The 26837-nt window shown below is 34.9% G+C and overlaps 1 protein-coding gene across 10 annotated transcripts in view; it reads left to right on the top strand.

Moving 5' to 3' along the window:
• ANKRD12 (ankyrin repeat domain 12) overlaps positions 1-26837 on the top strand; it is a 202872-nt gene that overhangs the window by 57867 nt on the left and 118168 nt on the right. For 9 of the 10 annotated variants that reach the window (XR_012471634.1, XR_012471635.1, XM_074201603.1 and 6 more), the window contains exons 3-4: positions 6599-6736; positions 26038-26185. Coding sequence is in view for 8 of the 10 variants with exons in the window: in XM_074201603.1 (XP_074057704.1) it covers positions 6650-6736; positions 26038-26185 (235 nt within the window). In the remaining 2 variants the exon portion in view is untranslated. The remainder of the gene's footprint in view (positions 1-6598; positions 6737-26037; positions 26186-26837) is intronic. The other variant, XM_074201602.1, reaches the window with a different exon arrangement.

Here is a 26837-nt window from a genome sequence, read left to right on the forward strand (position 1 = left end):
GGGCCAGTGCTTTATCCACTGTGCCGCCTAGCCACCCCTTACCTAGTCTTTAAAAAAAAAAGAAAGAAAAGTCAAATCTGTGCTCTGTAGCTTCAACCTTAAGACAGCTAAGCTTTTCCATCTCCCCTGCAGTTAAATTCTGTTAGATGTTTTACCTCCTCTAATTCTGTAATTCCTCCTTGATAGCAGGATCTGTGTTGGCTTTTCTGTTATATCCTTTTGCTTAATATAGTGCTTGTTATTTAATAAACATGTGTTAAATACTTTTTAATCATTTGCTCTTCTCTTAATTTTTTAGACTTTGAGAAGATCGTTGGCAATTTCTTGGCTATTATTTGCCTTACTGTAGTTTATCTAAAAGTGATCAGTTTTAAAAATTATTTCTGTGATGCTCCATAAACCTCATTCTTCAAAATTTTTGTTCATCACTTATCCCATTTTTATTTTAACTGACTCAGATTTTTCAGATTAAAAATTCCTCCACCATCATATTTAACAAAAATTTTAACTAAGTAGTATAATACAATTACAATTTACCACTTAATGAATAATTATGGTAATATTTTTTCAAGTATCAACTGATTAGCTCAGCATATTTTTCTTTCCTGAAATCTCTCCCTTGAAAGGTTTTTTTAAAAAGATAGTAATATTTTTCTCTGCTATTCCATTCACAAAACATTTTATATACTCCTGTAAAAGATCTCAGTTCAACCAAAAAAAAAAGCTAAGCTTTTTAAAATTTTCTTTGCAAACAATGGATTCTAATTCAAGAGAGAACAAAAATGTTCAAAACATGAATCTTCCCTGAAGAAGAATGAAAAATATTCTTGGTATAGCTGTGGCGATATGAAAAGATTGCTCTTTTATTAGAGCATTTACCCCTAGGAAGAGGATCTGATACATGATCCAAACCTTCCCGTATGGCAAATGGGAAGGAAAACAGTCATGCCAAGGGAAGAGGGTGGTAATTAACCAAACAGTTAGGAACATAAGAAAGTTTTATTATCAGTTAGTATTTACATGTTTTCCCCAATATTTTTATGTAATTCTAGAAGTGCTAACAATGACAGTAGAATTTAAAAAAAATAAGAGGCACAAATGTGCATGAAAGGGAGATTTAAAATATCCTTATGTGCTAATGACCTGATATTTACTTAGACAATCCTGGGAACCAATAAAGATAATAACTGAGAACAATATAGCTTTAGTAAAGTTGCAGAATACAAAGTAAATTCACAAAAATAAATAGCATTTCTGTATGGTAATACTAAAATCTAAGAAGTTATACTAGGAAGGGAAATTCCATTCCAGAAAACAACCTAAAATGCATAAAATATTTAGAAAACCACTATATGACAGAAGAACATAGAAACCAATCTACCAAAACACAAAAAATAATTATGTGGACTCAGTGGTAAAATATTACTTAGAGAAATAAAGAACAGCTTTTAAATTTCTGAAAGAATATTTAGTGCTAGTTGATGGGTTTTGTCAACATAATAAAAATGTCAGCACTACCAAAGTTAATCTACATTTTAATGCAAAATTAATTTATCAAAAGAATACTGTACTAAAATTAACAGAAATCACTACAAAAATGAAAGATCTAGAATATCAAGAAAATCAATTTAAAGAGGTAAGGATGAAGGAATGTTAAAATCTTCAAGGTGTCAAACTATTATAAAGCAGCAGGCTTCAAACCATTTACTATTGATTTAAAAAATAAAAAAGCAGGTCAGTGGAACAGAAAAATAATAGAGAACAAGAAATAATCAGGCTTAGTAACCAAGTGTTCAGTAAATTGAAAAAATACAAATAACAGAGGGAATAATTCATTTCTGATAAAACCTGATGGCAAAACTGGAGAACAGTCTGGTAGAAATTAATTTTTTTTTTAGGTTTTTGCAGGGCAAATGGGGTTAAGTGACTTGCCCAGGGCCACACAGCTAGGTAATTATTAAGTGTCTGAGACTGGATTTGAACCCAGGTACAGCTTCCCTGTCTTCCATCAAGACTCATATATCCTCTTCTATTGGAAACCTTTTTGGCTCCACACACCCTCCCCTTCCTACCCCAGTGCCTTCCTTCTGAAGTTACCTTCCATTTACACTGTATGTATCTTATATTTATGTACACATTATTTCCCCCATTAGAATGTGAAGGCAAAGAAGGTGTTTTGCCTTTTTCTGTATTTCCTATTGTATTTTTTGTTTTTTTACTTTTTTCTTTTTCTTTCTTTATTTTTATTTTTGTGCAAATGTTTCTTTATACATTACTAAAATATTCTTGTTTAAGAGTAAACATAATATCCCCTCCCCCAAAAAAATAGACCCTCATGAGCAATAAAGAGAAAAAATTTTTAAATTAAAATTAAAAATAATAATAATACAGGCAGCCAGGTGGCACAGTGGACGGAGCACTGTGAAGCCAGATGCACCCAAGCTCAAATCCGGCCCCAGACACCCAACAAACACCCAGTTGTGCGGCCCCAGGCAACCCCATTTGCCCTGCAACCTCCCTCAAATGATGATGATGATGATGATGATGATAAATGTGCTTCAATCTGTGTTCTAACACCTCCAGCTCTGTCACAGGTGGATCATATTCTTTATGATAAGTCCATCACAAAAGCTGTTTCCATATTTTTCCACAATTGCCATTGCTGATTGCAACTCCCTCCATTCATATCTCTCCACTACCGTGTACTATATTTTCTCTCTCTCCTTTCCCTCTGACTCTGCTGTAGGGAAGCTGAGTGGCCAGCAGACAGATCCCTGGCCCTGGGGCCAAGAGGCCCCGAGCCCACATACCACCCCTTAGGTCCAGCATCCACTTGGCCCTATGGTCCTGGACAGGTCATCCAATCCCAGCTCCTTGCAAGAATTAAAAAAAAGAGACTCCTCATAGTCACTTAATAAATGCTTGTCAATTTACTGTAGATGATTGATTGCTACTTCAAAGGTCATTCAGATTTGTTTCTACTCATTTTCATCATCAAGTAAATTGTTATTTGGTTCTGCCCATTGATACATACCTTTCTATATTTCTCTGAATATTTTATATCCCTCTTTTCTTAATAATACAGTAAAATTTCATTTCATTCTTATACCATGATTTTGTTAAGGAACTCTTCAGTTTTGATGGGCACCTATTTTGTTTCCTGTTCTTTCCAGAAATAAGCACTATGTAAATAATCTTGTGTATATAAATCCTTTCTGTCTCACTTCTTTGAGATATATGCCCTATAGTAGTACTATTAGGTCAAAAATTGTGGAAGTATGTAGTGACATTTTTGTATATTAAAAATTGTTTCTAGAATGGTCGAACCAATTCACAACTGCTCCAATAGTGCATTAGTATGTTTGACTTCCTGTAACCCTTCCAAGAATTTCTATTTCCTTATTTTGTCTTCTTTGTCAATTTGATGGTGTGAGGTGTTCAGAGTTATTTTCATTTCTTTCAATATTAAGTAATGCGGTATACTTTTTCATAGAGTTATTGGTAACTTACTTTTTCTTGGAGAACTAGAATGACCTGCTCATATCTTTGACCTACTTAATTATTAAAGAATGATTCTTCATTTATATTTGTATCATTATTTTACATATCTTAAATTTCTCTTTATCAGGAAAATCTCTTGTGAAATTTTTTTCCAAATTGTTTCCCTTTTCTAATTCCATTGGTTTTCTTTGCTCAGAAACTTTTAATTTTATGTAATCTGAGTTGTTCCATTTCATCTTTTATAATCATCTTTATCCCTTGATTAGGCAAAAATTCCTTTTTTTCACTGTTGTGAATGATTACTCCTTACCTTGTCTCAATCATGTGTCTGTTTTTGGAGATTGCCATGATACAGTAAAAGGTATTGTGTTCAGATCTAAGTTGTTGGACTTTCATTCTTCTTTCTCCATCACTTTATCTTTCTTTAACAATCTTAATATCTCCATTATACATAAATATAAACATATGTCTTTATATATTCAACCTTCTTCTGATTTAGGTAAAAGTACAGTTCATAAGATGTCTTCTCCATCCCTGCCTCTCTGTTTATATATTACGATTTGACTGCATCTGATTGTTAGTAATAGTAAATTCTGTCTTCCTCATTTCTTCCCTAATGTCTTCATTTAATCCTCTTTTTTCTTTACTTTATTGAAGAACTCCAAGTCCCTCAGTTTATCTAAGCTCCTTCTCTTATTCTTTAACAGAAGTGATGTTTTCAAGGGACAGAGTTCTATTTTGTTCTTCTTGGAATGTAAACAGTTACCATTTAATTTTTCTCATCTCCTTTGTTTGAATTTTAAAGATTCTGCATAATCATATTTTTCTCAAAATGAACACTTAAATGGACTTAATATTGTTTTCAATTTTCCTACCTGTAAATTGTATTTATTTTTGTAGAATAAGTTATTTTTTTTAGGTTTGTTTGGGTTTTTTGCAAGGCATTGTGGTTAAGTGGCTTGCCCAAGGCCACACAGCTAGGTAATTATTAAGTGTCTGATGTCGGATTTGAACTCAGGTACTCCTGATTCCAGGGCTGGTACTCTGTCCCTTGCACCACCTAACTGCCCTTTCTTCCATCCATTCTTGCAGTCTCTGTGGCTAATCGATTCTTTTTTGATTTTCTCACTGTTTTATATGCTCTTTTAACAGTAATAGCATGCAAACCAATAGTAGAAAAATCACATGTGTATCATCTATTTCATTTTCTCTAATTATGGGTATGAACTCCAAGGCTCTATTTTGTTTCCTCTTTTATTTTCTGTAACTTTTTAATTTAGTAGTTTCACCAGCTTTTAAGAGTTCAGTTATCATCTTTAAACAGATGACCTACAAATACTTATGTCATCAGCTTTTAGGAGTTCAGGTATCATCTTGATATCTGAACTCCTAAAAAGCTGATGAAATTACTAAATGGTGTGTGTGTATAACACACAAATATGTGTTTATACCCAGCCCTAGTTTCTCTTCTGAGAATTATTTCTGTGTCTCCAATTGCTTATTGGCTGTTGAACTGGATATCCTTTGGGCTTCTTAAACTTAGCATGTTCCAACACTGAAATCAGTATCTTTTACCAAGTCTTCAAACTTCCATATTTCTGTCAAGAGCACCACCCTCTTTCCAGGTACTCCAGTTTGTACTTTGGTTGTTATTGACTTCTAACTCTTCCTTATTCTGCTAATCTAATCAAAAATTGCCGATTCTTTTCACTTCTACTATTTCAATATCCATTATGCCCAACCAAGGAATATTCAGCATGAATAAGAAAAGACTTGGGGAAAATGTGATAGTTATCACAAGGTTTTAATGAACCTTCACTTGGTAGAGAGATTAGGCTTGTTCTCCTTGGCTATTGAGAACATTAAATGGAAGTTTCAGAGAGGCAAATTTAGTCTTGATATAAGGAAAAATTTCCTAATAATTAGAGATATCTATGCGAAATGTCTTCCTTGGGGGAGGTAGTGGAATCCCTGTCATTAGATATCTTCAGGGAGAGATTGGATAACTACTTAATAGTGTGTCATAGAAGGAATTTTTCCAGGCATAAATTAGACTAAATAGTCATTTCTGTCTGCCAATCTGAAATTCTGTGATATGACCAAGGCAAAACCCAATTGAATTAAAAACAAGCAATGTCCTAAGCTCTGGTGATACAAATATAAAATAGACATGAGACAACTCCTGTTTTCTGGGAGCTTCTAGGGAAGGCAATAATTTAGGAAATTCTTTCCAGTAAGGGTATTCTACTTTGGGCAATTACAGGAGTGGAAACATAGAGGAGACAATTGACAAAGCTCCTTTCCAGAAGCCATGGTAAGAGTATTTATTTAGTTCATATTGTCAGAGCAAAAGATTGAAGGGAGGGAAGAGGAACAGTCTTGAATCTGGTACATGTTGTATAAAGTTTGCTGTTTGGGGTTCCAATGGATAACTGATCAATAAAGCCAGTGTGACCCCCAGAAGTCACAGGGTGGATGGCAAGGAGATGGTTAGAGTGACACCCAAATTAATTACATTCTATGGTGCCTACAGAACATGTAGTCTTGTACTCATTGTGACTGTGAAATTTTGATGGAAAGGCAGTCAACAAGCTTTCATTAAGTGCCTAATTGTCAAGAGTTGTGCTGAGTGCTAGAATACAGGGTCAAAAGTGAAATCATACCTATCCTCAGAAGGGTGGAGACAACCTACATATGTAGAAACACACAAAACAGATCCAAGCTAATTTGGGGGGAATGACTTTAGGTATTTATTAATCAGGTCATCAGGAACATTCAGGTAAGGCTGTGTTTGAAACTAGGGATTCTGAGAAGCAGAAATAAAGAGGAGTACATTTCAAACTCAAGAGACAGCCAATACAAAACATGGAGGAAGAAAGCATTAATGAGAAGTAAGATAGTGAAAAAGCCAAATTGACAGATGCTGAATGCTTACTTTGGGGATGATGTAGACAAGATTCACTGGGGGTAGGTGTGGGACTGGGTGTGACCTTTTCAAATGATTCTATAGAGGAATTAAATATTTAAACACATTAAAAATAACTGGGTTTCATTGGATACCAATCCCAATAGTCTTAATTTATCCCATCCTTTACAGACACATGATGAGAAGACTGATACAGGACTCAGCTAGCTGAACAGCTATAAAATGCCCAAATCTGGGTCCACAAAACCAGTTCAGAGTGAAAATTCTGACAGTGACGGCAACATGGTAGAAAAACCATCTGGAAGAAAGGTAAAAATCATTCTACTTAAAATAGATTAATTATTTGGGAGCAAAGAAGAACATATGACCATTTTAGTATTTTTTTAAGTATAGCCAATTATAAACTCAAAAGTAGTAGTTTTAGAGATAGTAATTAAAATATGGGGGAAAGAATAGTGAAATTATAGTTTAATTATGGTAACAGAACATAGGGATTAAATAAACTAAATCCATAAATAATTTAAAGTTTTCAGGAGTTGGACAGCATATGGATAAATGAAATTTTAGATAAATAAAAATTTCACTTATTCCCTAAAAACTATCAGAGCTACTATAAAACTACAAAATTGTCTGGTGTTAATTTCCCCTTTTTTTCCCTCTTTCTTTCCTCACCTGGGGATTTATTCATTCTTTGAAAGGACTTGCAGCAAGTATGATACGATTGCCTCAGAAATAATAAGCTCTATTTACATAGAGCTTTGAGGTTTTCAGAAAACTTTATAAATATTTCATTTTAACCTCACAATGACTCTGGAAGGTAGGGACCATTGTCCCTTTATTCCCATTCTTTGTTCTAGAAGTAAGTTTTATTTTAAGGCTTTTGTTTGTACTAGTCTGTATTTGACAGTTTAGAAGTAAAACTACCCAACCACCCTAAGACTGTACTTAACTTGCTTCAGACTTTTACTCTCAGGGTTGCCCAATAACAAAATTTTCCCTTTAATAGCTCAATAGTGCAACACAAAGTAATTGATGCCTTTGGATCCAGCTTCCCATTGTAAATGGAAGTTTGGGATAGTAGTCCTAGGTATTTTTTTACATATATTTACTGAACTCCACAATGAAGTATGTGGGTGAAAAACTGTGATTTGGACAATAAGTATTGGAGAGAAAGAACTATTAGGGGCTGGAATAGTTTTAGAAAACCTAGAATCAAAGAATTATAAGATATATATCTCTAGAAAGGGACCTAGGAATTATCTAATTTATTCATTGTACAGATGAGGAAACTTCCCCAGGGAAGTTAAATGTCATATGGGTAATAACACAGCTGGAATTTTACTCCAAAACTTGACTGAAAGTTCAGTTCTTTTTCCACCACACCATGCTTTATAGAGGTCATGAGATCTTAAATTGAACCATGAAAGATGGCTAGGATTTTGATTCATAGCAAGGAGGTTATCCTTAGTTGCTTAGAGAGCATCTAAAGTAATATGGTGATTTTGCAGTTTGACCAATGTCTTGTTGAACAATAGATCTCTACATGCAAACAAATGTAGTTTGACTTTCATGACACAACAGTGCCTCTTCCTGATTTTGTATTGCTCCTCTGTTCTCACTTCAGTCTCTTCTTTCTTTCCCATTCATGGTTAATATTCTCAAGCTTTTTTTCTTCCTATCTTTTCCAAGGCAGCCATTTTGAATCTCATGTCTTTGAAGTTGATTCATAAAATGTTAGAGTTATAAAGATCCTTAAAATCTTATCTAACCAGGACCTCAAATTCAACATACTCAAAGCTGATCTCATTACCATCTTTGCTCCCCAAATCTGATCTGCCTCCTGACTTCTTGTTAATAGCCCTACTGAAAAAATTACAATCATATTAACTTCTCTCATCTGCTTACCCACCATTTCTCTTTGAGTTTTAAAGATTCTACCTTCATAATCTTTTCTATCCATTCCTTTACCTTCATTCAATTAGAAGCAAATATTTATAAAGTACTTACTGTGTGGTAGGTGAAATAAAAAATTTAAATAAGATATGGTTCCCAGCCTTCTTCAACATTATATCCTAATAGGGATAAATATGGCATATATATACATTTTATATATTATAATTATTTGTATATATTTATATTTATAAGTCTAATAATATTGTATGATTTCTGAGAGAAGTATTGTACTGATTGGGAGATCAGTAGGATATAGCATATCAATTAGACCCCAAAAGATAAGTAAAAATGCAGTAGTTGAAGGGCAATGGGAGGTAAAGGCCTTCTAGCCATAGAAGCAACATGGAAAAATGTCACAGAAGTAGGGAAATAAAAGAGGAAGAAACTCTGCTTACCCTCTCAAGTCAGGGTCTAAGGATTACTTCATTACTTCTCAAATGGATTTTTGTAATATACCTTCTAAGCATTAACATCTTACTTAGAGTCCTTGTCTCTTCCAAATTAGTCCTGCATATGCTCCTTCTGAATTAATCTTCTATAGCAGCTATAAGGATATATGTAAGGAGTAACTTTGGTAGAAATGGTGGAAATTTCATTCCTAACATGGGTGATTGCTTGAACAAAATCAAGAAGACAAGAGAAGGCAGGATAACAATAGGGGATGAGCAACTCTGCTAATCTGAAATCTTTGCTAGCTTTCTGTTACCTGTCAAAGTAAATATAAACTTCTGGCATTAAAAGCCTTCTGCAGCATAGTACTAATTTGTCTTTACAATCTAAACTTCATCTTCTCCTTAAATATACTGAATTCTGCTACTAAATTAGACTTAGAATTAAAAAAATTCCATATTCTTGTTTCCCACCTCTTTTAACGGAACACTGTTATGTGTTTTCTCTACCATGATGCTGCTTCTATCTCTTCCACCTGTTAAAATTTTAATTTACTTTCAATACTTGGATAAATTGCCAACTACCTTTAAAAAACCTTTTCTGATACCAATCTTAGTCCCCAAGCCAAGATTCAGTTTTATCTTAAAACTAAGGAAAATATGGAGGATTAGGGAAGTTTGCCAATTATGGAATGACTCCACAGAGTGGAGTGGTGGTAGGTGTTCAAATTATGAACTGGTTGGGAATGAGCTAGATTAGAACCAGCATTGTAGAAAAGATGGTATATAGGTAATAATAATGAAAGAAGCATAAGTAAAGGGTAGCATAGGAGCATCAGATGGAGGAAAAGGAGCACTATTTAGGCAGAATAAATGTCTTAAGAAATTATCAAGGAGTACTGAAACATTAGGAGCAGGAAACCATTCAATCAAAATTTTTCAGAGATTATATATTTTCTCTGGATTTAAATATTATCTGGCTACTACCTTTCCAGTCTTATTTTGTCTCTTATAATTTGCAAGAGACATTTAAAGTCATCTGTTCCAGTTCTTTCATTTAGATCAAAAAGTTGATGTCCAGAGATGTCAAATGATTTATCAAGATCATAGAGGTTAATAAGTAACAAAGTCAGCATTCATACCCATGTCCCTAATTCCAAATCTAATGTTTTCTCATCTGGACCACTGCTTTTCTTTGCACTTTTTATCCCAGTTAATCTCTTCTGATAATTATTCCCCTCCCCCAAATATGGCATTGAAATTTTTCATTTGATGCTTTTGTACTGGAGACTCCCTCACTTCTAGAATGGATGCTATCCTCACCTCTGTTCTGTATATAATCCCTGTCAAAATATAGACCAGGTATCACTTTCTTCCATAAAGTTCTTCTTCATCTTCTAGTTGTTAGCACCCCTCTTTCTAGAAAGTATTTATTATTGTTATTAGTTTTATTGCCAGCCAGACTCAAGCAGATTCAGGATTTAAAATTCAATAATCATTTTATGGAATCTAAAATACAATTCAAACAAACTTTACGAAGTAATAATTAAAAGAATCAATATAAAAGGTTCCAAAGTGAGGCAGCTAGGTAGCATAGTGGATAGAGCACCGGCCCTGGAGTCAGGAGGACCTGAGTTGAAATTCAGCCTCAGATGCTTAATAATTGCCTAGCCGTGTGACCTTGGGCAAGTCACTTAACCCCATTATCTTAAATAAATAAAATTTTAAACATTTTAAAAGGTTCCAGAATTATAAAAAATATTTTTTTAGAGAGTTGACATCACAAGCAGCCAAGAAAACAGTCCCTTGAATGCAGCAATGGAAGCATTGTTAAAAAAAAAATTTTTAACTAAACCTGTTAAATTTAAGGGAATTAAGTCTTTCTGCCTCCTCAGAGAGCCAGTCCAATTTAGGTAAAATAGATGTCACTCCTATGGAGTTGCCAAGTCCCTAAAATTTTCTTAAATAATCTTTTTTTTTTTCAAGGCAATGGGGTTAAGTGGCTTGCCCAAGGCCACACAGCTAGGTAATTATTAAGCGTCTGAGATCAGATTTGAACCCAGGTACTCCTGACTCCAGGGCCGGTGCTCTATCCACTGCGCCACCCAGCGGCCCCTTAAATAATCTTAAAACAGTACTTTCATTAGTGTTATTTAATGCAAATATGAAAATAATACAAAGCTTCATTTTAGAATAGTGGGAAAGTGATATCAGGAATAATTCATAAAACTTTTCTTAGGCTAAAACAGTCATGTCAGCCAGAAACAACTAGAAAAACATTTATACCTTAATTTGTGTTACCAGACCCCCAAGGCAGCTCTAGTTCGTAGGAATTAAAATTGTTAAATTAAATTAAAATCATAGGCTTGGGGTGGCTAGGTGGCGCAGTGGATAGAGCACCGGCCCTGGAGTCAGGAGTACCTGGGTTCAAATCCGTTCTCAGACGCTTAATAATTACCTAGCCGTGTGGCCTTGGGCAAGCCACTTAACCCCGTTTGCCTTGCAAAAACCATAAAAAAGAAATCATAGGCTTCTTTTATGTAACCTCTCCCAGAGCTTTAGTCTGTCCCAAGGCAGAAAGATCAATTGATCTAGTAAGCATTTTTTAGGTACTTAGTATATTTCAGGAACTATGCTAAGTTGGGGTCACAAATGCAAGTAAACAAGACAGTCTCTGCCCTCAAGGGGTACATGCTATTTGGGAGATGATAACACATTATGGGAACTGGAGCACAAAGGGAAAGTAGGCAGAGAAAGGGGGTATCTTTTGCCAGGGATAAGACTGTTGGAAAGAAATTAAGAGAAAATGACTTGAGCCAGGATTGAAGCATACTAACTTCCAAGCTGTCTTCTAGCCTTATGGGCTATAAGGCCTTTAGAGCTCCTTTGTGGACCAGGAAGACTGTTGGCATAATTGATTGTGCTGCCAAATGTAGTCTAAATTCCTGCCTCTGAGTCAGCCAACCAAAAACATAGTGATCTTAATCCCAGTAAACTAGGTAGCTATGTCAGTGACCTGGTAATAGCACAAGGCTGGAACTCGGGATGGTCTAGCTAAAAGAGAGAATTTTTAGACGTGGTATAGCAGCTGTACTCAGGACAAATATAATAGACTTGACAAGACCCCCATACAACAGTGAATTAAGACTACAGAAATACAATCCCAGGGTTCTGCATTCAAATCCATCTGCATCTAGTTTTCCTGTTGTTTTCCCCTACCTCAGAGTGAGCCTCACCCCAGTTGATTGCTTCATTGAAAACAGGGACTTACATCATACTGCCAGCTTTTCCTGGTTCACTATCCAAAATCTCCTCCCTCTGAACTCTTTCAGAAGGTTAGCACAAAATTTTGATCCCTTTAAAGATATATACAGAAGTATTATATGTTTCTTTTATAGGAATTAGATAAATATTCTTCTTCACTTTCATCCAAGTGAGCTAAAAAATGTAGGTAAAATGTCTCCTTTTCCCCCAGGTAACTCTTTCTCACTGTACTTAAAGATAATTTCAGCTTCCCCTTATCGTTTGTTGGTGCTTTTTTTATATGTAAAACCTCTTTTAGCAATTCCATTATTTAGTTTTTCAAATCATTTTTAGGGAGGAACTATCCAAACCATCCCAGGCAAAAAAGGACCTCAAACTATTGCCCTGCGTTGTATAGAGCTTTCTGAGAGGGCAAAGGCCTGGACACAGATGATAAAATAGGATGACAAGAGAGAGTCACTTGGACTAAGTCTTCTTGAAACTACATTGGAGTGGAGAGCCCTACTTCTTCCTTGAGTGTTATTAGTTAATCTAAGACATATCTTCTGTGGAAAAAAGAAATCCAATCCCAATAAACATGAATGTGTGATAATGAAGCTGTTGACTTCAAAGTTCATTCTAGCATTCCATGATAGCAGCCAGTTGCCTGGGGATAATTGGAACTATGGAAAACCCAGTTAACATCTTTGAAGTAAAATGAGAATCCTGATTTGAATTCAGGAATGGTTCAAGAGGGCCTTCAAAAATATAGCTAACATTATGTAGTGCTTATTATGTTCCAGGCACTGTGCTAAGCACTTTTCAGTTTATCTCATTTGATCCTCATAACAAACCTGGAGGTAGGTGCTATTTTAATCCCCATTTTATGGATAAAGAACCCAAGTCAAATGGAGGAGGTTAAGTCATTTGCCAGGGTCACACAACTCATAAATATTTGAAGCCAGATTGGAACTTGTCTTCCTTACATATTTAGTGTTGTATCTACTATGCCACCTACCTTCTCTAATAATAAAGAAAAATGTATTTTGTAAGGAAAATAATGATTAACTTCATCACAATGCCATTGACACCTATGCAGGCTATAACTGACATTGCCATCCCATTCATTGTATTAGGTGTAAAGTCTAATGAGGGCAAAACTCTTGCCTTTTAATGGAGCAAGAGGACCAGTATAATCAATTTTCCAAAAAGGCAAGGTCAAGAACCATGTGGAAACATCACATCCTGATCTTTTTAAGATAGATGCTATGATTGGCATGGAATAATACTTTTGAACTGAAATATATATATTTTCCTTTGTTAAGGGGATCAGTATCATGGCCCTATGTCTAGATTGATGATGGCCCTCATCTCTAGTCTTTGCTGTTTTTGTAAAAGTATCAAACTGATTTTTCAGGTCAGTAGAGGGCATATAAAATCATGCAAGCAACTGTATAGTATCAGCAGAATTCCTCCATTGTTCCTGAACCCAAAGTAGAGTGTCTTAACTTATTAATTCCATTCTCTCTAAGCTTCAGACCACTCATCTAAATCAAGAAATCAGCATTAAAAAAAAAACTCTTCTCTAATCCATTCCTCAAGACTCTTTCATTGTAAAGAAGATTGTGGGAAAACTTGCCCAAGATCTCCACTCTATAGTGTCACCAGTTATTGATGCTGTCAGATAATTAGTTACCTTTGACACCTATTTGAAATGAAGTCTGTGGAGAAACACTGTTATTCCAGGCAAATCCTATCATGAACAAGTTTAATTTCACTCCTATTTTTGCTTTCCCTTTTCCAATAATCTTTTTTTCTATTTGTAATCTTGAAACATTTAGATTTGGTTATAAATAGTGTAAAATGGCACGTGTTCTCTTGAGAACAGAGTCTATATTGAGAATTAGTGCATTGGAAGAGACTTGTTTTGGCTAGGTTTTTTTCTGCCATTTTAACAAAGTTCAAAGGCACAGCACTCTTTCAATTGAATGTGTATATTTGAAATGAACTGTATACTCTGTATTTAGGTAAACACAGCTGTATTTGTTTTAGGAAAGTTAATTGTTTGTAGAATGCAAACTCAAAATTCTACCACTCACTAGTACAAAGAGCCCAGGATAGCATTCCAATTCACACTCGACCTCTTTTGGGGGGGGGGGGGCATGGCAATGGGGTTAAGTGACTTGCCTAAGGTCACACAGCTATTACTAGCTTATTGCTAGTGCATCAAGTATCTGAGATCAAATTTGAAGTTGGGTTCTCCTGATGCCAGGTCTGGTGCTGTATTCACTGCACCACCTAGCTGCCCCTCACATAACTGAGATTTTAATTCTAACCTCTCTTTGTCTTTAACAAGAAAATAGAATAAATGAGAAAATGTGAATCATTTATAAATTATTATCTGTACTAGCAGAAAAGAGGAGTGATACTGATATAATAGTTCATTTTTATAGCACTTAAAGGTATGTAAAGTGCTTTACATACATTATCTCATTCGATTCCTCTATGAAGAATCCCTGTTTATAGATGAAGAATCTGAGACTCAGAGATGAATTTATTTGCACAGTATAGTGTCTGAAACAAATAAATCTGAACACTAAACAGTAAAACTGAAGCATTTATTTTTAAAATATTGTATTTGTTTTCCATTTATATACAATAGTAGTTTCTACCTATCATTTTTGTAAGGTTTTGAATTTTACAATTTTTTCCCTCACCCCCCCAGAGAAGGCAGTCGGATAATTTTTACATTGTCTTCTTGCTATATATTGATGGAAATTGAATTTGTTGATAGAAAAATCTCATCTTGAAGAGAAAATAAAATATTAGAGACAGCAAAATTATGTAGAACATAAGGGATTTTTTTTCTTTAAATTGAAGGTAATAGACTTTGATCTTTGTTTAAACTCCACAGTTCTTTCTCTGGATACAGATGGTATTCTCCCATTGCAGGTACTCTAAAATTGTCCATGATTATTGCATTTATGGAATGAGCAAGTCCATTAAGGTTGATCATCACCCCCATGTTGCTGTTACATGGGGTACAGTGTTCTTCTGGTTCTGCTCATCTTGCCCAACATCAGTTCATGCAAGTCTGTCCAGGCTTCAAGAAGCATTTATTAAATATTTACTATGTACAAGGAACTGGGCTGGGTACTGAGTATATAAAGGAAAAAATGAAACAGCTTAGCCCTTGCCCCTAAGGAGCTTAAATTCTATTGGGAAAAACAACAAATCATTATCAGTACATACAAAATATTTGTAAAGTAAACAGTAGGTAATTTCAGAGGTGAGGGATCAGTAGCTGGAATTATCAGTCAAGCTCTCATCTAGGAAGTGGCACCTGAGCTGAGCTTTGAAGGGAGCCTGATAGTGTAAAGAGGTAAGGAGAGAAGGGGGAACAACCTAAACAAAGGCACAGTCAGGAGACAGCATGGCATGTGTACATACCTGTAAGAAAGCCTGTTTGACTGGTCTGAAGAGTGCTTGAAGGGAAACTATATATATAATAAACTGAGAAACATGGGCTAAATGCAAATTACAACAAAGGTTATTAAATGCCATTGAAGTTTATATTTCATCTAACAGCAGTGATCTCTAGTTTTTTAGATTACTCATTTTAAAAAGAAAAATATACCCCAGATGTATATATGTATAAATAATACACATGTATATATCAATGATACACATTATAAAACAGAGGAAAATTAGCATTTTAAAAGTAAAGGTGAGACAATATTTGAAAACTAACACTTGGAGTAGAATATGAAAATGTAATATTGATCAGTGAAAAGCTCCTCATCCTGTGCAACTCATGTCTGACCTGAAAAGGAAGGAAGAGGAAAGGATTCTTACCCAACAATCATATATATATATATATATATATATATATATATATATATATATATATATATATATATATATATATATGACCTGAGATTCTTTATTGCAGGAAGAGTGAGATACAACTCATCTTCCCATCTTTTAATTGATTTTCCACACATCTCTCAGAATTTAATCATGGCCCCTCATGGACCCCAGCTCCCCACTTCCAAGATCAACATCCTAAAAGGCAGTAGTAGAGAGTCTTTGGAGTTTCTTGAGCAAGGGATGCAGACCTGTGCCTTAGGAATATCACTTTGACAGATATTCTGGAGGATGGACTGGTGAAGAAAGAGAAAAATCAGAAATCAGAGAAAAAAGATTATTGCAGTAGTTCAGGTGAGAGGTAATAAAAAGTACTTTTCTATATTGAGGATATAGTATTAGTGAGGTAGAATTACAACTGATGGTATATGTGGGGCAAGGAGCTAGGATTTAAACTTAAAGATTATAAACTGAGATGATTAGAAGGATAATATGGTGCCTTTGACAGAAATAAGAAGTTTGGAAGAGGCATAGATTTTATTTGGGGAGGGAGAGCTTCAGGAAAGGAAGGGAGACAATGAATAATGAGTTTTGTTTTTAGAAGTGTTAATTTTTAGATCTTTGTGTCATCCATATATACTCGCTAGTCACATAGGGTGTAAACCCCGTGTATATTCACCAGTCACATAGGGTATAAACCAAAGTTGTTTCTTAGACCACCTTCTCTTATTTCTTTATATTCTCTCTTTGTGATCTCATTAGCTTCCATGCATTTACATATCATCTGTACAGATAACTCATACATACACACACACACACACACACACACACACACACACACACATCTCTCTTCTGAGCTCTAGTTGTACATCTACAGCTGCCTATTTAAAACTAGATGTCCCATAGTTATCTCAAACTAACATGTTTAAAATTATGTTCATTATCTTTCTCTCTCCTCCCTCTCCCTTTTCTGAACCTCTGTACTCTTGCTTGTGTTCCTTCTCTCTCACACAACCACCCTAGTTCAAGACTCATCACCTCTTGCCTGATTTTGACAAAAGCCTCAATGGCCTCTCTGCCTCAGGTCTTGCTCCACTGTGATCTGTTCTTCACACAGCTGCCAGAGTGATTTTCCTAAAACATAGATTTGAACAGCACTTTTCTTCTCAGCTCCAACAGCTCTTTTTTATTTCTGGGATCAAGTAAAATAACTAATGTTTGGCACTTGAAACCCTTTGCAACCCGAGTCCAGCCTACCTTTTCTCTTTATCAGTGGTTTTTTCTCTTCATTCCATCAGGATCAGATCTATTTGACCTTCTAACATGTCCTTCTGTACAGTACTGTTTCCTGTCTGTCTGTGCACTGATTATCTCTATGCCTGGAATGCCCTACCTTTTCTCTTAGTATTCTGAGTATCTACAGAATGCCTTTCCTAATACTTTTCAGTTCTAACTTTCTCCCCCCACCCCCAAGAAATCACAACCTGTTTTATATACCCATATACATATGCTCTCTCCCTTTATGTAAACATAGGGGGAATAAAAATCTTTTCAGTTAGCAATATAGTTGGAGAGAGTACTAGACCTGAATTCAAATGTAATCTCGGATACTTATTACTATATGACCATGGGCATTTTCACCCTAGTCTGTCTTGTGTCCTATGTAAAATGAGGCTAATCATAATTCCTGCCTCCCAAAATTGCTGTGAGGAACAAATGAGATCATAATTGTAAAGGCACAGAATAGGCACTTAAAGATTGTTTATTTTGGTCTTTGTGTGGTCAGTCTCTAATACAGTGTTAATAGATGCTTATTGATGGATTAATTGTTTAAGATAGTATCAAGATTATAAAATTTCAGTTGGTTGTTGGTTACACGAAATTGGAGTGCATGAGTGATTGTAGTAGATATATTGACCTAAATGTCAACTACATAAAGATAATAATTGAACTTATGAAGAAACAATATAGGAAAATTCTTTTAAGAGCACTCCTCCAGCAAAGTGTGTCTTCCGTGCATGTGTCAAAAGTGTTCAGCTTTCTTGAAAATACAGTGAACCTCTTATTATTTGTATCAGACAAGGCATAAAACAAAAAACAAAAGGATTCATGTCAGGGTATTTAGTTATATTTACAGTTAGGGATCCAGCAAAGGATATTCAGAAGAAGCAACCAGCAAATTTGTAGATGATCATATAATTATTTATATTTGGTCCTAAAATGTGACTTTCTTCCCATGTTTAAATATGTTTATTTAAATATATAAATTAATTAATAATTAATACTTAATAAATTAACTAATATTTAAATATTACATATGATGTTGAAGAGTTCAGTACTCTTTCATAAGAACAAGCCTCATTTAGTACCTATCACAATAAGAATTAAAGTACTCTTTTCTAATCTAACTCCATTTTACCTTTCTCACCCCACTTATCTTACAGTGCAGTGCCAAAATAAAAATAACTTTCTGCTCTATCCTTCACATTACAAATAGACATTACCCCTTAGGCAGAATACCAACCTAAACTGAACTACCTTTTCCTGAATAGTTTGCACTTTTTCCAGAATGATAAATGTTTTTAAAATAGATTCTTCTGTAGCAAATAGAAACAAATCAATGATTTGACTGCAAAAAGAGTTCTCATTGAGTGTTTAGATTTGTTAATAGTAATATAGCAAGGAGATGTGGAGTTTGAACAAAGTTCAAAGACTATTCCCTTTAATATAGAAAAAAACAGATATCTTATTGTCTGATCTTGTTACCTCTTAGACTTATTGTCTCTTCTTTAAGGATATGATTTCTCTCTCATCACACCCAATTTAGATCAAGGTACAACATGGAAACAAAGTAAAGACTGACAGATTGCTTTCCGTTGGGGGGGGGATTGTAAAACTCATATAATATCTTTAATAAAAATAAATTTTAAAAAATAGTAATTGGCAGTAAGATTTTCTTCAAATAAACTTTTTATATTAAAAAATATTCTTAAATAGGTATCTGTGTAAGAAGGAAAAGAGGAGTCAAGAATAATGGCAAGATTATGGATGAGGTTGTCTGGAAGGATGTCAGTACTCTAAATAGAAGGAAGTTTGTAAGCAGGCTAGGTTTGGGGAGAAGCATCATGAATTCAGTTTTGAACATGTTGAATTTGAAATGTGTATGGTTTCTGGTTTGAAATATCCATTAGATAATTGGAAGTGTATAACTAGAGTTAAAGAAAAAAACAAAAGATGGCTATATAATTTTGGGAGTTATTTATATCGAGATGATGATAAGCCCAGGAAGATGGAAATTGCCAAATTGGGGCAACAATAAATAGGTCAGTTTTGATGAGACACACAGAGTATGAAAATAAGTAATATGAAATAAGTCTAGAAAGATGGCTAGACCCAGGTTATAAAGGTCTTTAAATGCCAAGCTGTTTTGTTTGTGTTTTGCCAGAGAGAAGAGAGTCACTAAATTTCTTATAGTCGGACCTGTGCATTGGAAGATTCCCTTTTTAACAGTGTAGTGGATGGATTAGAGTGAGGGAAAATAAATAAAAGACTATTATAATAAATGATATAGAGTAGTGCCCTTCTTGGAGAGAAGTTTGGACTAGGTACAGGTATATTGAGAGCTGAAAATTTTATTTTGAACATGGTGTTTGATATGTCTGTAAGTTCAAACTATCTTCTGCAGGAAAATTTCTTGTTCCTGTTAGATTCCAGAAATTTCTCCTTTAAGGGAAAAAAATATCTATTCTGTATCTTGTTATGTACCTATTTCTATATGTTCTGTTTCTCCCATTAGAATGAAAACTTCTTAAGAACAGATACAAGTTTCCCTTTCTTTATTCCCCCTAACATTTATCACATGACCTGAAACTTAGCAAATATTTAATTAAAGCTTGTTAATTGATTGATTGATGCCCAAGTTGAGAGTTAGGGAGACCAGAACTCAGGAGGATTTCTTGGAACCCTCGGATTTCTAGAGAATTTGAGGGTTTCTCTCTCACTAGAGCTCTTCATACAAAAGCTGGATCCTGGATATGTTGAAGAGATTTTTATTCTGGTTAAGATTGATTTGAGTGATCTCTGAGGTTCTATTCAAGTATGAGATTCAGTAAAATATACAAAAGAAATCTAGTCAGTGCTGCCTTGCAGACTACAGTGTTGCCTTGTAGAACATATATTATTGAGGTAATTTTAGTCAGACTGGACTAGGCAATCCTCTTGATGCCCAGCACTGTGCTAAGCATGGGGGATAGATTAAAGATGTAAAGCTTGTCCCTGCCCCCCAAGGAATTCACAATCTAATGGATTTGGTTGCCTTTTTGTTAACCCTCCTACCTCTTAGATCCTATAAACTGTGTGAAACTGGCTTAGATTTATAACAGTAGTGGATGATTCAAGCTACTATAGTTAAATGTTTTAGTTATGTTATGGTTAAATAGTTATATTTATATAGTTAAATGTTTTCTGGTTATTTGTATAACCTCCAACAATTCATATTCCAATATATCCATGCCTGCCCATTATTTATGACTTTGTTCATTTAAAATCCTAAACTCCCCCCAGGAATGATACTTGGGATAAGATCCTTATTTTCTCTAGAATCTTACTTCTTACCTCATGCCTGCATCCTATTTTTTTCACTTACAGATTTCTTTGACAACATCCTTTATATTGGTGGTGTCAAATTCAAATTCTATCAGAGCCCTCTTGGTCTCATAATAACTTAAAAAACCACAAATTACAGCCCTGGGGTCAAGAGTACCTGAGTTCAAATCCAGCCTCAGACACTTAATAATTACCTAACTGTGTGGCCTTGGACAAGCCACTTAAACCCCATTTGCCTTGCAAAAACCTTTTTAAAAAAACACAAATTAACATTATCTGTTCTGTATTGTATTTTTATGTTGCTAAACATTTCCTTATTGTAATTTAATCTGGTTCAGCTATACTGGGGGAATTCTGGATTCACTAGGAGAATTCATTTTTTAATAATATTGCAACTGCTCATGCCTACCAATGCATTGCCCTTTTGGTGATCTTCAGTTTCAGATTTTTAGATAATATTCCATGATTCACAGTCTTATACTATGGCTATCTCTGTTATGTATGATACATTATATCACTATGTACTATACCATATTATACTAGACTAGCTCCATAATATAAGGAACTAGTTTTATTTCTTACATTCTTGTATTCATCATGGAAAATAACCTGATTTGAGGAATGTCAATAGTTTTAGTGCTTATGTAGGTAATTTATATTTTCATCCCAAGCCAATGCCATTCATTCAGAGATTTATTCCTATACAGTAGTCTTCTCTGGTATATAAGTATTTTCCTTTAGAGCAATTTAATCTATTTTTTTCTTACCATTCTTTTCTCAACCAGTTATTTGCATACACAGCCTTCAATTTTTATTTCCGTGTCAAATTTACACCAGTTATGGGAGCCCATGCAGATAAACTAGTTCAGTATTAGGAAATTTAGCATGTTGTTTAAATTGAAGGAGGGAAGACTTAGACATCATAGATATTTTTAAGTGTTTGAAGGACCCTTACTTGGAAGAGGGATTATACATGTTTAGCTTGATCCCAAAGAGCAGAACTGTTTGCAATAAGTAGAAATAAAAGCAAATTTCATTGTAATGAAATGAAAATAGAATAGGCTTCCTTGTAAAGTAATGGATTGCCCTTATTTGAGGGTTTCAGGAGGAGACTAGATATGACGACTTGCTGATTTAAAAAAAAAAATTCAGTTATATTTTATTTTCTTTTTTCAAATGCTCTCTTCCCCTCCATTTTCCCAGTCATTAAAAATACAAGAAAAATAAAAATCATTACAAATATGTTTAAACATGCAAATCAAATTTCTACATTAGCCATGTTCCAAGGGAAAAAATTAGAATAAAATTTACTTCTGTCTGCACTCTGAATCTATCAATTCTGTTTCTAAAAATGGAAAGCATATTTCATCATGACTCCTTTGGAATTGTTTTTGATCATTATAGTAATCTGAGTTATCAAATCTTACAAAGTTTATTATATTTACAGTATGGCTGTGCAAATTGTTCTTCTGGCTCTGCTCACTTAACTTCATATCAGTTCATACAGGTTTTTCTGAAACTGTCCCTTTTATCATTTCCTATAGTACAAGAGTTTTTCATCACATTCATATTGATGGACATCCCCTCAGTTTCCAATTCTTTACTACCACAAAAGAAGACGTCAACATTTGTATTCATGGCACCTTTTCCATTTTTTTTTTTATCTCTTTGGGGAACAGATCTAGAAATAGTTTTGCTGAGTTAATAGCTTTTTTGGGGGGGGTACAGTTCCAAATTGCTTTCCAGGATGTTAGACTAGTTCACAGTCCCATCTTAGAGTCCCTATTTTCCCACATCCCCCCTGTATTTTGTTATCTTAGATAATCTTATGGTTTTGAGGTAGAACATTAGATTTTTTAAAATTAGCATTTTTCTAATGATTAGTGATTTAGAGCATTTTTTCAACATGGTTATTTAAAACTGATTTCTTCCTCAGAAAATGGCTTATTCCCATCTTTTTACCATTTAATAATTGGTACTTGTTATGTTTGCCATCTGGACCAAAAATTGGACATTTTAACCTATTATCTTTAGAACTTCCCCTCTAAGGCCTCAATATCCTAATTGATGATTATTCATATTTCACTCCTTACTGCCTGGGAGTGGAGATATGTTCAAGGAAGACTGGAACTTCTGGTTCCATCTTTGATGTCCACCTATGGCTCCAAGAAGCTGTCAATGAGTTCATGTAGCTCTCATTTAAATCCAATTTATGCACAAATCAAAAGACAGACCCATACCACTTTATCATTCCTGTTTCAGAGTCCTGTGGCAACAGGCAAGAGAAAAAGCAGAAGATGCGGATTCACTGGGAACAGTAGTCACAGCCATACACATACATGGACCATAGATTTGTCTCCTCACTGGAAGTAGCAGTGGGATTCAGTAGCTTCCTGGGTATCTGATCAGCCTTTTAAGGATCGCACTGATGGGAGGAAGGGGCTAGAAAAGATACCCTTAAAGATTATTTGTTTACCCAACCCTGGTCTGATTACTGAGCCAGGTGGGGAGCTTCTCTTGTGGTCGAAACACAAAAAAAATGTACAAAAAACTTCTTCAAAGATGACTGCACTCACCACCAGCACATGGAATGTGCCCAGACTCATAGACAACACAAGATCTAATAGACCTGAAAGACAAATGGCTCTTGTTATGAGAAAATTCAGCTTGTATCATACCTAAATAGTAACTCTGAATAAAACAAGACTGAAAAAAGAAGGCCAGCTTACTTAAGTTGGAACTGGATACATGTTTTTCTAGAGTGGCTGCAGTAAAGGGGAGAGTCATGAAGAGCTGGGGTAGGTTTTGCAATCAAAACTAATCTATGGTGCAGTGGATGGAGCACCAGCCCAGAAGTCAGGAGTACCTGAGTTCAAATCTGGCCTCAGACACTTAATAATTACCTAGCTGTGTGGTCTTGGGCAAGCCACTTAACTCCATTGCCTTGCAAAAATCTTAAAAAAAAACAAAAACCTAATCTAGTCAACATTCTTAAATCCCTATCAAAAGGAGTGAATGACAGGCTCATGACAATGAGATTGCCACTTGCAGGGAAATGCCATACCACCATGATCAGTGAGTGGCTGCGCTCCCACCATGATAAATACTGATGAAGTTAAAGAAAAATTTGGAGACCTTTATTATCAATGATTCAAAACTGGACAAGCTCTTAATTCTGGGTGACTTTAATGCTAGAGCAAGAACAGTTTGTTGCTAACTTGGAGGAAAACTGAGCCAACACACAATTGGCAACAGTGAAACAGAAAAAAGAGTGGGCAGCTTTCAGAGATCTGGTGTACAGATGAGCTCTTGCTCATCTGGGCCAGAACATTCTCAAACACCAAGACTGATTTGATGAAAATGATGAGGAAATACAGAAACTGCTAAATGAAATATGATAACTCCACAGGGTTTATACCTGCAGATAGTGCATTCATTTTTAAGAAGGCAGCAATTGATTTCATCAAAATCAAAGTCTAAACAAAGCTTAGAAAGATGCAGGACTCTTGGTTCTGTAAGAAGGCAGATGAAATTCAATTTCATACAGACAGTAGCAAACCAAAATGCTTTCATGTTGCCCTTAAAGGCTATTTATGGGCCAAAGACATATGGTATATTTCAACTACTCAATGCTGATGGAGCCACATTGATTAACGATAGGGATTTGATCCTAGAGAGATGGGCTGAGCTGTTCACATGGACTATTCGTGCCTAACCTGTGGTAGAGCATTCTGAGTTCATATTGGTCTGATCAGACACAGTCAGACACATCTAACTTATCTCTAACATAATGATGTCATTTTGGTCTTCTTTGATAATGAAGGACAAGAACCAACCAACCCACCTAAACATTTCCCACAACTACTTTGACTTCTCTCCCTACTTCCCCAAGTTCTAGCACCATAATTAAATGATTTCTGCTCACTATTCCTGTTACTTTGAGGGCCAAGATATTTTCTGTGGCCCCTTCCCTAGGTGTGTCATTTTCTCCCTCTATTCGAATATGAGACTTTCTCTGCTTTTGCATTGGTATACCCAGGACTTAACAAAATGCTAGTCACATAGTAAAGTACCTAATGTAAATGCTTCAATCATTGTCCCTTTTAAATCTGGGATTTTATGATCAGCTAGCTGTGCAACAGATGAAAAGCAAATCAGCTAGCCCCCAACAATTAACTAAAATGTGACTTATTCCTCTTATTAGAATAACAGTTAAGCTTTACTTAAATATTTCTTTAATGTGGTCTACTACAGAATCTGACCAATCTGCATCATTGATTATCAAATATAGTCCTCTGGGGAAATGGTGTTCTAAACCAACCCCTAGCAGGTAAGGTTATTTTCCATACAAGGCAGCTAGGCCCTCACGATATCTGAACAATGGGACACTTGGATATTAAACAACTTTGAGTTATAGCCATCTTGGTTACTTTTAATAAGGTGCTTCAACATCCAAGTATCATTATTTTAAGTGGTGGTAGCTCCAGACAGAGTAAGGTAGTTCCATGTTTATGGGGCTTCAAGTATGTTAAGGGTTTTCCTCAGAAGCAACACTATGAGACAATGGGTAAACAATAACAAGTGGCATTTAAATTTTTTTTTAATTTTCTTTTTTTTTGCAAGGCAATGGGGTTAAGTGGCTTGCCCAAGGCCACACAGCTAGGTAATTATTAAGTGTCTTGAGGCCGTATTTGAACTCGGGTACTCCTGACTCCAGGGCTGGTGCTATATCCACTGTGCCACCTAGCCGCCCCTAATAAGTGACATTTAATACTTTAAATATTCTAATAATGACTAGCATTTGCATAGTGCCTACTGTGTGCCAGACACTGTACTGCATACAGAACTAGGTGTAAATCACCTCACTGGATTCCTTTAAAACCTCGTGAGACAATTATTATTCCCAATTTACAAAAGAGAAAACTCAGGCTTATAGGATTACATAGCAGCAACAGAATTCAAAGCTTGATTTTGAAGTACAATATTACCTGACTCCAAATCCAATAGTTCTTCCACTATACTACTTTGCCTATAGATTTTGTGACAGCTCCTTAACTGACTATATGGCAGTGAATCTTGACTCTGGACACTTGGTCATTTCACTTGATATTTTTCTCTTAACTACAAACTATGTTCAAATTTAACAAATAAGTATTAAGTACTTAATGTGTGATCGGCACTAGTTTGGAGTTTGTTTCCTTTATTGAAGGCCTAGGATTGTTGACACTTAGATCAGTTCTATACCAATTTATAATGTTCCATGCTAATTCTTCCCCTCTACCTATTTTGGTTTACTTGAACATTGTAGATACAGACATGTATTTGATATATTTAATTGACTATATAATTCTATGCCAGAATTATTGTTTGAGGCTTACTTTCCCCTAAAAATTATACTTAAGTTTTTAGCTATTTTACTCCTATTTAGATTGCCTTTTAATATCATTGTGCTAAGATTGATATATAATCAATATAATGTGTGTGTGTGTATGTATATATATATATATATATATATATAGCATTATTCATAATTTATGGGGTTTTTTCTAACAGAGTAAAGAAAAGATTTCATCGTATAGCAAAACCACAAAAGTCGACAGGAATGATGTGGGGAAAGAGGTGAAAGAAAAATCATCTATGAAGCGTAAACTTCCATTCACCATTAGTCCATCAAGAAATGAAGATCGAGATTCAGACACAGGTAGAATATCTTTTGACATTTCCTTTTCTGATAAAGTAATCTCAGTCATTCTCATGTCATGGTTCTTTCTTCAACCCATATCTCTTCTCCCCACTTATTTTCTACAGCCTTATATGCCAATAAAATGATTAGTGCATTTAATAGGAGAATGAAGCATGTACTGGTATTTCACAGTACCAAATTGGTTGTTTGTGGATGAAGTGATGATATTTTTTATCACCTAGAAATGGTTCCAATTAAAACTACATACATTGCTTCCCAGGAATTTATGTATATTTCAAATAATTCTTTACTTATCTTCCTAGAATGTAATGTGTTGATATGTACATATATACACATATACACATATGTTTTATTGGTCTCATTGTTTATTGTTTATTCTCTAATAAGAGAATGTAATGTTTTTTGAAGCCTCATTTGAGAAATTGTTGTTCAGAATCTGTTGATGTATTTTTGAAGCTCCAAACTAGAAAGTTGGTAGGATTTTAGATCAGGAAACAGATTAGATCACAGAGTCTCATTGTGGACAGTCATATTGACTCTATCCCTTTTCTAATACACCTTCTCTACAACAGACTATAATAAATTGCATGCATTTAATGATATCATTAATTCCTATGTATGATTCAGAGCAGAACATAAATTAAGTAAT

This window comes from Macrotis lagotis, chromosome X (genome assembly GCF_037893015.1).
Source record: "Macrotis lagotis isolate mMagLag1 chromosome X, bilby.v1.9.chrom.fasta, whole genome shotgun sequence".
Taxonomy (NCBI): domain Eukaryota; kingdom Metazoa; phylum Chordata; class Mammalia; order Peramelemorphia; family Peramelidae; genus Macrotis; species Macrotis lagotis.